This window comes from Cyprinodon tularosa, unplaced genomic scaffold (genome assembly GCF_016077235.1).
Source record: "Cyprinodon tularosa strain WSP-4 unplaced genomic scaffold, ASM1607723v1 ctg154, whole genome shotgun sequence".
Lineage (NCBI taxonomy): Eukaryota > Metazoa > Chordata > Actinopteri > Cyprinodontiformes > Cyprinodontidae > Cyprinodon > Cyprinodon tularosa.
Window position 1 is genome coordinate 1,112,826 of NW_024038375.1, and position 14,031 is coordinate 1,126,856.

Genomic DNA, 14,031 nt, shown 5'->3' on the forward strand with positions numbered 1-14,031 from the left:
GTATATTTAAAGGTATAGTGGAGGATGTTCTTTTTCCAGGTGAATCATCAAATAAGTGGTCCTCCTAATTGTCAATCATTTTGGTGATATATTTATGTAAGGCAGTCCTACATGCTTGCCCCCATTTTCACTTACCGATAGTGAGTCTGACATGGTGGAATAGATACTTTAGGGATCTCACCACAATGACTCTAGAGGGGTATTTTACAGTATCTAATGTGTTTTCAGTTTAATGCACTAATAGAAAAAGGAACTCTCAGATCAAAAAACTTAAGACATTTTTTTAAAATCATTTTGCGCTTTGTGGCTTGATTCCTGTTGCCTGCTATGTTATACAAACTTCCTTCTTCTGTATCCAGCAAAGATTACACCAATCTGCATATATACTTTTAATGCCAAAAAACGCACATAGAGCAGCAACTTGTGGCTTTCCTAATATTTTAAGCATCTGTTGTTCAATACAGAACATGCCACTATCATAAAATATGCGTCTAACCCAGATCATCTGCGTAGGAGTCAAGGCATGTCTATGTCTGTTGTGCTGCTGAATTTTGTGACCCAGCAGTTTGCATTGGTAGAGTTTATCATCCCCAGAAAAACGGTAATACTCATGCTTGTTAGGTCGAGCGGAGGTTTGAAGAACCCAAATGCAGAGATGGAGGCTGAGGTGGTTTCTTGCAAGTTTAATATCCAGAAACGGTGGCAAATGAGACAAAAACCCACAAAGAACAAATTCAGGAAACCAAGAACTAAATGACTTTAGGTAAATCAGACATGAGGATCAAAAAATGACGACGACAACCCCGCAAAGACTGACTGAACAGGAGATGTATATATGGGAGACAGAAACAATGGGAGGACTAATTAGCAGACGAGGAACAGGTGTGGACAGAAGAATCTAGAAGGGAGCTATTGGAAGGAGACGGATACAAGAGGACAAAATAGGGTAAACAAGAAATACATAAGAAGTCAAATACAACCAGAAAACAACTAAAAATTGAAAAAAACAACAACAGTAAAACTCAAAAAGAAAACTTAAACAAAACCATTACGATGCTATACTTTCTGTGATTACTTATCACTCCAGTGTTAATGTCACCTCTGCTTCGGGTAAATATTTTTCAAAGATTTTTATTCAGTCATTTTAAAGTTGTTGTTTTTTTTTTTTTATTTGCTTTACAAAAAAAATTTGGTTTGAATTATTTGTAGTGTTTTAAATACAATTTTAAATGTATTGCAAAAACGCATGCGCTAGTTAAATAAAATGCCTAACGCCTCAAATCAAACCCTTTCCTTGATTGGTTTAGGTTTGGTTATCTACATAATTAAAGGCAGTTCAAACAAGAAAATTCAATTAATTTTCTGAGCTGCAAAATGACCAAAGGTTAACACATGTAGGCACATCTGAGACTGAATAAATGTTACATAATAAGAAAGAACTGCTATAAACACTCAAAGTAAGGAAGCTTTAAGGAAAATGACAGGAGTAGCCATGCTGAGTGCAGAATTGTTGTTTTTATTTATTTTTGATTTGTTTGTTTGTTTGTTTGTTTGCTTTGATGTCAAAAGCCAATTCATTGAGTTGCTCTCCACATTTCTGTGCTTCTGTAAATTTTCACTTTCACTTTTCAACCAAAGCCATTTTTATTCATAGCCAGGTTATTTGACATATTTAAGATTGAGGCAGATATTCACCATGTTTGCTTTGAAACTATAGCTCAGATAGAGCTGAACAGCAATGCTTTAAGTAGCACTCATAAGTAAGTAGCCTACTGATGCTGCCTGCACAGTCACACACAGCAGTTTGGAGGAAAATAGTTTTGAAATCACCTCAGAAAAATAAAAGAGAACTTAAAAAAAATGAAATGTTAAAATAATGATATCAAGCTTTGGCAGCCTTGCTATTGTAACAAGTTATATAATAACTTGGAGTAAAATGGGTAAACAAGATGAGATTATCTGGTATCTATATTCCCATTTGAGATTGTCTTTAAAAACTCCCACTAATGTCTATGATCTTTATACCGATTGTCAATGAAATATTGGTAATAAGATAATTTCTCGTCTCACAAAGACATTTCACAGAATAACGTCACCACGATTATACATTATTTTTTTATATTTGGAACATACAGTGTAGCCAATTATTGTCTTCAGGGCATTTGGTTTTGTCTTCATGAAACAAGCTGTATCACTGTGTGAGTGGCACCGATGCAGGCTCCACATTTCATTATCCTTAGTTGATGAAGGAGGTCAATCGGGGATGGTGCAGTATAGATGGTAGATATCAAGCTGGAAAATAAAAAGAGCAAGCATTAATCTAATTTTTAGCATGTATACACCTTCAAGTTTAAGAAATATATTTTTAACAAAAATTGTCACATACATCATCAGCTTTTAGCTTTTTGGTGGCAAATTCCCCATGACCTGAAAAGGAACAGAAAACATCTGACATGAGCAAGTATCAGGTGTGGCTATTTAGTGTCTGCGTGGATTATACAAAAACCTTAAACAAAATGTTTGATTACTGCAAATACATAGCATTATGAAATAGCTGTTTACCTTGGAGAACTTCCATCGCGTAAACACAATCTGTATTATTTTAATATTATAAGGCAGTAAAGTAATCCTTTCTCAATTGTAGCCTATGATTTTTTTAAAGTGTAAAAAATACATAAGCATAACATTCCCAAAACGTTCAGTTAATAAATATAGAAATACCTTTCACAAAATATTTTATATTTTTTGTCTAGCTATTTACATTTTCACATACCCAGATGACTTGGCCAATTATAGACCTATGTCCAATCTTCCTTTCCTATCTAAAAGTCTTGAGGAAAAAGTTGCCAAACAAATGTGTGACCACTGACACCATAATTAAGTTTTTGAAAAGTTTCAATCTGGTTTTAGAACTCATCACTGAACAGTTTTGGTGAAAGTCACTAATGATATTCTCATGGCCTCAGATAATGAACTTTTATCTGTACTTGTCCTGTTAGATCTCAGCACTGCATTTAAGGGAACTAGGCTGGTTTGAATCCTATCTATGTGACAGATTTCCGTTTGTTCTTATTAATGATAAATCTTCGTCGTGCTCCAGGGCTAGGGCCAAATCTCTTATATATATATATATATATATATATATATATATATATATATATATATATATACATGGCCCCAGTTGATAGAGTTTTAAGACGGCAAGAGATTAATTTCCACTGTTCTGCTGACGATACTCAGCTATATCTGTCTATAGATCCAGAGGAAACTAACCCATTACATAGACTAAAGCCATGTCTTGAACAGAAACAAACCTGGATGACTAAGTTTTTGCCTCTGAATGTAGACAAAACAGAAGTTATTGTATTTGGACCAGTTTTTCAAGTGAGTCGAGGTGGTTTTCTTTAGATAGAAATCTTTGAACCAATTTTACTCCATGATCTGGCTGAATTGTCTTTTTAAAGTGCCTTGAGATATGTGTTGTGAATTGGTGCTTTAAAAATAAACTGAAGTGAATCACAGACGTATTTTACTGTAGATTAAGTGGGTGTTAAACCAAGAGGAGTCACCTGTTTGACAATCAGTATTAGCTACAGATGGGATGATACAATAGACTCCATCTTCTTCTTCTGGTAACTTCAAACACAAGAATGTTAAAAAAAAAAAAAAAAGGGGGGGGGGGAGATGAATTAATGAAATCGAAGAAAAATGTAAGCAAGCAAATGTAATGTTAAAGGCTATTATAAAATATATTTAATTTACCATTTCTGTGTTGTCAGTCATTTTTACCCATACAGATGGAACTAGAAAACATATGTTAATACATTTGATAAACAGAAAATACCAAACTGCATATCTGTATATGAAGTAGGAATAACAAACTTTAGCATTTAATTTTTTTACAGGAATCTTTTACCTGTAGAGTCATTTCTTTTTCTGAAAAAAACAAAAAAAGTTATTTAGTCAGTATACGAACAAGAGAAAAGCAAATAGTATATAAACCAATTAATTTAGATTCTTTGTGAAAAAAAATAAAATAAAAATAGTGATATTTGAGGTTAAACATAAATTAAGTGTTAAAGTAGGAGTGGTGTATTATGCACATGTTGGTACATTGCAAGGCTGGAGTTTTACAAAACAAAGTTGGCTTGTCTCAAGAAAAAAGTTATCATGTAATAGGAAAATTAGTTTTTAGGTCATAAGTAAAACATTAGCATGTCAGAGAACAAAGAAAACAAATGTCAGGTCTCTGATTTCAAGAAAAAAAGTTGCTAGGTGTTAAAATAGTTTTCAGATCTGTGGTCTGATGAAAATACTTTCTCAGGTCTTAGGACTAAGCCTATGAGTTTTCAGGCCTTTGGAATAAACCTGTCAGCTCTCAAATCACAGGAATACACTCATTTAGTTTTAGTGAAATCTTGTTCAAAAAAGCAGATATTTAAGATTAACACTTTAGACAAAAGAGGAAAAAGAAGCAGAGACACAAAAACTTAGTGCTGATCGTTCACTCAGGCTCAGTGAGCATTAGCATTCAGACAGAACTCTTACTTAAAAATAATTAAGAGTAAATAATGTGGTTTCAGCTGAAGACCTCTGTATCTCTACTCCCAGACCTGCAGGTCACAGGGTGAAGAGAGAGAAGAAGGGGTCGGCTGCTTAAGTAATCTCTGTAGCAGAGATGTGATGTCATGGGGGAGTCACTCTTGCTTACATCCTTTGATATTTCCCCCCAAATACCAGGCGTCATTTAGACATTTGTTTTTAGACAAAATCTGGACTTTCCTTCTTGATTTACTCCTGAAATAGTTGAAAATTGCTGTGTTTGGTCAATCTGATTTTGTCCCATTTTAGTCCAATAATGGACATTGATAAGATATTTAGAACTGGGTTTTCAGCATGTTTTCAACTATCTGAAAATTGCAGCTTTTCAGCTTTCACCTTTCAACCAACTATAGTCTTGTTTAGGACAAAAATCATTTCATCTTTCCAATGGCTTTTCAACCAATTTGTGCTCATTTGGTTGATCTCCAACGAGACCTAAGTCTTTTGTCCTAAGACCTGTCCTAAAACATCTACTGTAGGGGTATCGTAGGTATGAGTATTTCTGGTGTTAGTTGGAGATATTTTAGCCAAATTGTCAAGAGTGGCAAAGTATTCAAGAGATTAATTTTGGTTGCAAGTTAACCAAAACTGGAAAATTTCTATTTAAAACGATCCACACTCAGATAAGTAAATCAACAACAAATTAAAAGATTAATTTGAACAGATAAAAGATTAATTAAAACAGTGTAAGGGACAGACCCAAATTAATTTAAACCTCAGCATGTTTAAAATGCATACAGAGGTCTAATCACAAAAAAGAAACATCTGCATTTACATCATAACAACGCATTTTAACCAATATGAATTTATGCAATACCATAAAGATAAATAAAAAAAACTTGCTTTCTTAAGCTTCTATTTAGTGACTCTTTTATAATATTACACCAGAAGGGTTAACAAGATTTGTTAATAAAAAAAAAATGGCTCACTAAATTTTTAGCTTTTATTCCCTGTTATGTAAAACACTTCACCATATTATTTGAAGACTGTAGGTGTATGTACGAGTGTGTATTTTGGCCAAGAAGAAAACAATTATTTTTAAATTAAATCAGATTATTTTAATTATTATTACATTAGTGATCTAGAATTCATGGATAAACTGATTATTTTGTGAGTCTTATTACAATTTTAATATGTAGTTCTAAAAAAGGGAAAATAACTTCTCTGCACTTTTTCAAAATGCTCCAAGATTGAACTAATTTGCGCTGATTCGCATCTCTTTCCTTTCGTGTTGCACTGTGTTTTATGCGTATCTATTATTATTATCGGGGGATTTTTTGTGTTTTGTTTTAGCTCTTTTAGATGTTGAAATAAACTGATTTGCAAAGTAAAAGTAATGTACAAGAAACCTCCCTTACATATTAAAAGTCTTCATGCCCAGTTTTCTATAAGTTTATTGTTTGTTTGTTTTTAAGCGGGAGGTTGAAAAGTAACAAAAAACAGCTGTTACCTTTTGTGCAATCCTTTTTCTAAAAAGGAAAGAGAAGTGCATTAACTCAGAGACTTAATTTACTACAATGCATTTTATCTATTACAAACTCTAAAACTAACAACATCTTTTTACGGTGCAAAACTGCACATAATAAACAACTTAAAAGCTTGAGTCCAATAACAGTTCCTTAAAAGCTATAATGTAAATATAAATGCATCTGCTCTCATTGCAGTTCTTTGATACTTTAAAATTACTTCTGCAGACTGGTAACATCCTACTATTGTTAAACTCTGATCAAATACATCCCACCTGCAACAGTTCAGCTGTAAGCGGTTTGATTTCATATGATACAATGATGAATTAAGATACTATTTTGGCAGAATGTTGCTTATAAAAAATTTTCTAAATTTTCTCACCTGTCTTTCTTTTGGCTCGGAGACATGCTGCTATCATCAGAATGGCAAGAACAGTCAGTCCACTGGCAGTTGCTGCTATAATCAGTTTCCACATTTCTGTTGGAGAGGTCATAAATAACTTTGATTTGGATATCTCACCCTTATAACTGTTTTAAAGTCTGAAAATCTAATGGGTCTGTCTTAAATAAAAACAAAACAAACAAAGCTTAAATTTCATACAGAAATACTGTATGTCTGTAAATTAATAAATCAGTTTGAAAGGACGTTTTTAGAAACCAGAGTATATTAGACCTTAGAACAGTCTCAAGAACTTGCTGCAGTATACACACTATAAAAAAGCTATTAAAAAAATAAGTGAACATTGTTCACTTATTTTTTTAAATAGCCAGATGCTGGCTGCAATCAGCTGGTTTTCCTAAGATAGAATACGTTTAACCGACCTCACAGTGTGCCCTAATTAAAAATATGCTTTAAACTGCTTTAAGATGAAATGTGTTGTGATTTGTTACTATGTATATTAATTAAGAAGAAATAAAAGAAACATTTAATATTGACAGCAAAATAAGTGCTGTATGTCACCTTTATTTTTGTCTTTAGAGTTGAGATCTTCTTTTTTGCCTTTCCCCCCTTCACGAATAGAAGACACACGAGGAGTCACTAAGACAGAAATTATACCAGATATTGTCGGTTTAATGCTGAAATGAAAAATCTTTTTTTTTCTTTGTTATTTTTAAATGTCTTAACAAAAAAGATCTTATAAGATTAAAGATCTTATAAGGTTATTACTTTCTGACAATCAAGCAGACTAAGCTTTCCTGTTGTCAGGTAAGTTTATCAAATGTTTGTCATGTTCAACTTTGTATACATCATAGGATTCAGGAAGAAAGTTTGGTGCTCCAGAGAGGACAGAGGAAAATGTGCATAATTTTCCAAACAAAAGCAAGAAGCTTTGAAGGTGATAACAAAAGCAAGTTTCAATATTCACAGTAAACCATGTTGTTTACTAATATGAACTGATATGCATCGGAGGAGGGAGGAGCCATAACTATAAATCCAACTTTAAAGTAGATAATAGTTTGTTAAAAAAGTATTTAGGGATAGAGACCCCTACTTTTTCAGAGACATGTCCTCATTGACAATAGAGGGAAGCCTGCATGCCTGAAAAGGTGTGAGGTAGAAGCATTATGATGTATGGGCTAGTTTGTGTTTTGCACTGTAAAAAGTGTGACTGGGATAAATTTTCATCCCATCCATTTTCTGACACACTTATCCCAGCTGGGGTGGCATGGGGTGCTGGTGCCTTTTTCCAGCAGTCTATGGGCAAGAGGCGGGGTACACCCTGGACAGGTCACTAGGCTATCGCAGGGCAAAACGGAAACAAACGGGAAAAACAACCATTCACGCACACACACTAACACCTAAGGAGAATTTACAGAAGCCAGTTAACCTAACAGTCATATTTTTGGGCTATTGGAGGGAGCCGGAGTACCCGGAGTGATGAATACACAGGGAAAGCATCCAAATTTCATGCAGAAAGACCCAAGTCTGGGAATCAAACCCGGAACTTTCTTGCTATAAGGCAGCAGTGCTACCCACTGTGTCATTGTGTAGCTCTGGGCTAAATTAATATGTACAAAATACTTATTGCCTATAAATAAAAAATGCTGTGTAGTTTTTTCATGATCTGCCCTGTTAGCTGGTCTTAATGGTTCATTTCATTCACCTGTCTAACTCTGCCTGGTTTTTAAATATCACTGATCTCATCCAGCTGCACGTTCTGCTTTATATTCGGCTCAGCTAACAGGGCAGATTATGACAAGTTTTGTATATTATTAGATTAATTTACAAAACCTTTATTTATTTATCAATAGTACTTTACTTATTTTTGTATTAATAGCTGAAATATACTTAGTATAATTTGATTATATTTTATCAGTAAGGTGAACAGGTTGAAAATATTTTAACCAATGGGAGACTTTTGGATTTAATCGACATGCAATATTTAAGCCAGCCACAACCAGTTGACCATAAGCTGAAAGTTGGTGCTATTTATTTAAGATAAGAATGAGTATGAAAGCGCGATTGTGACAAATCTCACACAAATAAATGTTTACTTGCTTTTTTCTAAATTCACTGTAAAACTGAATATTGAAAGTAATTAGTTAGACTCAGTAGTTAAAGCTCATTAGTTTGTTTAATTTCTGCCTTTTGAAATGTGTTGAGTTGGTGTAAATCACATTTAACTAAGACTTTTGGATTAAAATCAACCATTTGTCTATCGATTGAGCTTAACTTAAATTACTTAATAAAGAACAATTTACCTCTAATAAGAAAGTATGAGCCCAGATTTTGACAATATGACCCCATTGGCTGAGTAGCTGGCAATAGGTGAAACTAGCACCACCATACCATGAGTGAGGTTGCTGTTACATTTAAACAGGATTTTCCAGTTAATTTTTAATAGATTGCCTCAATGTTTGTAATATATTTACTTACTTACACAAAATTATTCTTAATCAAATATTTGGTAGAATTTTAGCAAAAAAAAAAAAAAGACAGTATTATTCAGATATTTGTTTTAAATAAACACCAAAAAAACAAAAAAAAAAAAAAAACATTTAATCCAGGCAGTTAATCTTAATTACTTTTCCCAATAGTCATCTTAATATCGGGCGGCTCAGTGCCACAGTGGGTAGCACTGCTGCCTAGAAGCAAGAAGGTTCTGGGTTCGATTCCCGGCCCAGGGTCTTTATGCATGCACATTACATTGCAGTACAAAAAAAATGTCTCCCAAAGCCATTCTGTATGTCATATAGTCCTTCAAATTAAAGTTAAAATATCAAAGTGCAAAGTTTGCGTGTTAGTACATTTTCCTACCTGATTTGGTTGTTGTGAGGGCACTGGTCGTACCCATTGTTGACTCAGTCATACCTAAATACAAAAAACGGTTTGTTACAATGTTCTGGGTCACTGCTGATATTCTTTGCCTATTTTTCATGTCATGACTGTGGCTCTGAAAGTTGTCAGCTTGATTGATTATTTGGGGGAAATTAAATAAAAATTCTTAGTGGAAAAATACACTATATTGCCAAAAGTATTTGCTCACCCATCCAAATTATTGGAATCAGGTGTTCCAATCACTTCCATGGCCACAGGTGTATAAATTCAAGCACCTAGGCATGCAGACTGTTTTTACAAACATTTGTGAAAGAATGGGTCGCTCTCAGGAGCTCAGTGAATTCCAGCGTGGAACTGTGATAGGATGCCACCTGTGCAACAAATCCAGTCGTGAAATTTCCTCGCTCCTAAATATTCCACAGTCAACTGTCAGCTGTATTATAAGAAAATGGAAGTGTTTGGGAACGACAGCAACTCAGCCACGAAGTGGTAGGCCACGTAAACTGACGGAGCGGGGTCAGCGGATGCTGAAGCGCATAGTGCGAAGAGGTCGCCAACTTTCTGCAGAGTCAATCACTACAGACCTCCAAACTTCATGTGGCCTTCAGATTAGCTCAAGAACAGTGCGCAGAGAGCTTCATGGAATGGGTTTCCATGGTCGAGCAGCTGCATCCAAGCCATACATCACCAAGTGCAATGCAAAGCGTCGGATGCGGTGGTGTAAAGCACGCCGCCACTGGACTCTAGAGCAGTGGAGACGCGTTCTCTGGAGTGACGAATCGCGCTTCTCCATCTGGCAATCTGATGGACGGGTCTGGGTTTGGCGGTTGCCAGGAGAACGGTACTTGTCTGACTGCATTGTGCCAAGTGTAAAGTTTGGTGGAGGGGGGATTATGGTGTGAGGTTGTTTTTCAGGAGCTGGGCTTGGCCCCTTAGTTCCAGTGAAAGGAACTCTGAATGCTTCAGCATACCAAGACATTTTGGACAATTCCATGCTCCCAACTTTGTGGGAACAGTTTGGAGCTGGCCCCTTCCTCTTCCAACATGACTGTGCACCAGTGCACAAAGCAAGGTCCATAAAGACATGGATGACAGAGTCTGGTGTGGATGAACTTGACTGGCCTGCACAGAGTCCTGACCTCAACCCGATAGAACACCTTTGGGATGAATTAGAGCGGAGACTGAGAGCCAGGCCTTCTCGTCCAACATCAGTGTGCGACCTCACAAATGCGCTTCTGGAAGAATGGTCAAAAATTCCCATAAACACACTCCTAAACCTTGTGGACAGCCTTCCCAGAAGAGTTGAAGCTGTTCTAGCTGCAAAGGGTGGACCGACGTCATATTGAACCCTATGGATTAGGAACGGGATGTCACTTAAGCTCATATGTGAGTCAAGGCAGGTGAGCAAATACTTTTGGCAATATAGTGTATATGTGATACGTTTATTATATAAAAAGCTTTAACTGTATTTTAAACAATAGTATTAAAAAACAGACCTTATTCTATTTTTTTCCAAACTGCAACATTAAATAATGTATTTAACTTTGCTAGGTAATTTAGTACATACTAAAGAATTAGGTGGATTTTAATTAGATGTTAAACCGTTAGAAGAGGCCTTGTTAGCTTCACAGGACTAGTTTTAGATATATTTATTTATATGTTTTTAAAAATCCCGCATCAAGTTTAAATAATAAAAAAGTAAACATATAAAATTAGGTCTCAAAAGTAATAAAAAAAAAAAAATCTTATTTTTTCCTGTTTCTGCTGAAAGACACTGAAATTAGTAAAACATTTATTGAAATCAACTCACCAGCGAAGCTGTATGGATCACTACGAGCCGTTAAAAATGTTTCATCATTCTCCAAAACGTAATCACAGCTGACCTCCTTCTGTTGAACTACATGTAGGTAACTCAGTATTTCATCTTCTGGAATCTCAGTCTGGCAGGACCATTGATTTGTTCTTGAGTTCCTCGTTACAGTCTTTGTTTTGACTGGATGACTTGATTCTCCAAAGTACAGGTTACATGTTGTGTCATGTTTCACAGATCCAGCCAGAGAGCAGGTGAAGATAGCATAATGACCCTTATAATAATTTACAGCCAGTTGCGGTTTTACATCTAGATAAGAAATGATTTTTGCAAGAAGGCATAGTAAAACATTATGTTGAAGCAGTGAAAGAAAAAACTTGTTAAACACAGATGCAAACTATAAAATCAGATCTCAACTTTTTTTTTTTTTTTTTTGACAATTTCTAAGAAACAAAACTAAATACTAAAATATCTAAGAAAGAAAAAGTCACTTACCAATAATGATGTGTAATATATTACTGTGGGGAGATGGAGAGTCTAAGGCCCCATATATTACAGTGTAATAACATCTGACAGCAACCACAGAGGGGGAACTTTGCTTAGACATGAACAGCAGCTCAGTTCCTGTTAATGTGTTTTTGCAGGGGAAAGATCTCTGAGTTCCTCCGTTTACATAAAAACGACACTGATGAACAGAAACATGTTTTGGAGCCTGACAGCTTAAGGTGACTTTATCTGTGTCTTTGATTCTTGATGAATTCACTGTTAGTTCAGCCTGAGGAAGGGCTGAAATATAGACAGAGGAAAACATGTAATTACTTCATCCACATTGTAATATTTGATGATAATATTATTATTTTACTCGTCAGTTTATGAATGGAAATACATCTTTACTGAACCTTTTTTAAGGTATTCGGTCACTGCAGTAGAAGGTATTAAATTACATTCATAACACAGCTAACATGAGAATCAACAGACACTGACCTTGTACTTGGGTTGCATAAAAAGGACCTGGTTGAATAATAAAAGCAATTTTTAAGTACTTCTTATTTACACACAGCGAAAACATAATCTGTAAAGTTATTAAAAATTGTGGAAAAAACAACACCTATCAGTGTAAATTATTTTTATTTCAAACAGCATTTTTTTCTCAGCATAAACAGAACACTTAAGCATACAGACAGTGAGACCAAACCAAATTTGATGTTAATTCTTGTTTCTTATCAGTAAAAAAACAACATTATTTTTGAAAGCAAGTAGAAAATTGTACCTACCCAAGAAGATGAGAAATAACAATCTTTCCATTATAATTAAAATAGACCTAAACTGTAATCATAATCTTTGAGAAAAAAAAAGAGCATCTGACTAAACCAAGTTAGGTGTAATGTTCTGCATTTGCGGGAAAACCAGAGAGAGCAACAGAATAACTCAAAGATACAACCCACAAACACACAACCAGTTTAATCATTGTAAATGATTAAAATTAATTACTTCCTTGACCAAGACTAGATTCAAATGGCACTAAGCTTTTCAGGAATGCAAACAGTCTTTTCATTTCATTTCCCTTTTTAGTTAATTTCCTTATCTGTATAGTAGTTCTGTTTTTGTTTTGTTTTTTCCTTCTTTACAGGTAGGTGGTGAATATTAGTGCCTTTGAGTATATCTAGGTAAAATAATTTCCCCATCTTCACGTAGTGTTTATACTTTAAAACAAAGCAGGGCAAAGCAGTGTTTATACTTTAAAACAATTCACAGGAAATGAAACAAAAAGAAAGTTATTTTAATTTTCTTTGATTTTCACTCAATCTTGCTTAGTTCACTGGGCTGAGGCTCGGGTGTTTAGTTGTTATCCTGTGAAAAGAAAGAGGCATTTATTAAAACCCTTTTTGAGTAGTTTCCTGATGTCATTTTCAACTGAGATTGTACAATGTTTCACAGAGTGCTTCTCCAAATGCCCAAATTACATTTAATGTTACAATTCCTTTAAATACTATATGTATATATACAAACAGATTACCAGTATTCCAGCTGTAGTTAGCTGCACTGTAGGGTCATCACATCCTACTTGTAAATGATGAAGAAAAAGCATTATTAGCATTATTTGAAGAAAACGAATATACCAAATGGATAATAGTTGCAGAAGGTATTTTAATAAACCCCTCTGTTGTTCAAACTAGGCACTGACATTTTTTTAACTTGAATAAGCCTGAAAAGGAATATTCTCATAAAGAGGCATAAAAAACACATTATTATTAGTGGTGCCTCTTAAACTTTTTGTTAATGAGCAATAAGCTTATTTTCCTTTACCTGAAATTTCAGGAATGGATCTGAAGCAGCGAAATACATTTTTTAACCATTGTGTTTGAAATAGAATGGAGATGAAAAAGACATGTTTTAGGCTACGCTCATACTGCAGCCTGAAGTGACCCAAATCCGATTTTGTTTTGCCCATATTTGACCTGTATCAAGTTTTGTCAAGTTTCAAGAATTTATTGTCATTGTCAAAAAAAGGCAACGAAATTATGTTTGGGGTATAATACTTAGTAGCAGCAAGTTCCAAGTAAAGTGCACAAGAGGTAAAAGTGACACCAGTGCTTGACCCCCCCAGCCCCGCCCCCCCCATCCCACTTAAAGTGCAGCAAAGATTATTAAGTGCCATAATGCTTGCCCCCCCAACACACACACACGCACGCACGCACGCACACACACACACACACAGAATAAATACACAGCTCCCAACCAGACTATAATAACGGGGCCCTAATGAATAAGGCAAATCATTCAGAATTCAGAATTTAGGTAGTCCGTTCCTCAAGTCCTGTGAATTCAAGAGTCTTATGGCCTGGTGGTATAGGCTGTATCTGATCTTTTCA

At 34.9% G+C, this 14,031-nt stretch overlaps 1 protein-coding gene across 1 annotated transcript; it reads right to left on the reverse strand.

Annotated features, from left to right (window-relative positions):
• Positions 1–458: 458 nt before the first annotated feature.
• LOC119779967 lies at positions 459–12,657 on the reverse strand. Its single transcript, XM_038279831.1, has 13 exons — positions 12,433–12,657; positions 12,143–12,169; positions 11,654–11,944; positions 11,159–11,467; positions 9,328–9,381; positions 7,030–7,107; positions 6,451–6,546; positions 6,053–6,071; positions 3,917–3,936; positions 3,763–3,803; positions 3,570–3,636; positions 2,387–2,427; positions 459–2,292 (listed from the first exon to the last, which is right to left on the reverse strand). Exons 1-13 carry the CDS (start codon positions 12,461–12,463, stop codon positions 2,254–2,256), a joined length of 1,113 nt encoding a protein of 370 aa, XP_038135759.1. The 5' UTR covers positions 12,464–12,657; the 3' UTR covers positions 459–2,253.
• Between the last annotated feature and the right edge of the window lie 1,374 nt (positions 12,658–14,031).

What these genes read in the sequence shown, in the direction of transcription:
- LOC119779967 (XM_038279831.1), bottom strand. Translation starts at nt 12,463, where the DNA reads ATGGAAAGATTGTTATTTCTCATCTTCTTGG. An exon ending in GTTATTTCTCATCTTCTTGG is followed by an intron (nt 12,170 to 12,432) that starts GTAGGTACAATT and finishes TTATTCAACCAG; the next exon opens with GTCCTTTTTATGCAACCCAA. An exon ending in TGATCCATACAGCTTCGCTG is followed by an intron (nt 9,382 to 11,158) that starts GTGAGTTGATTT and finishes TTTTGTATTTAG; the next exon opens with GTATGACTGAGTCAACAATG.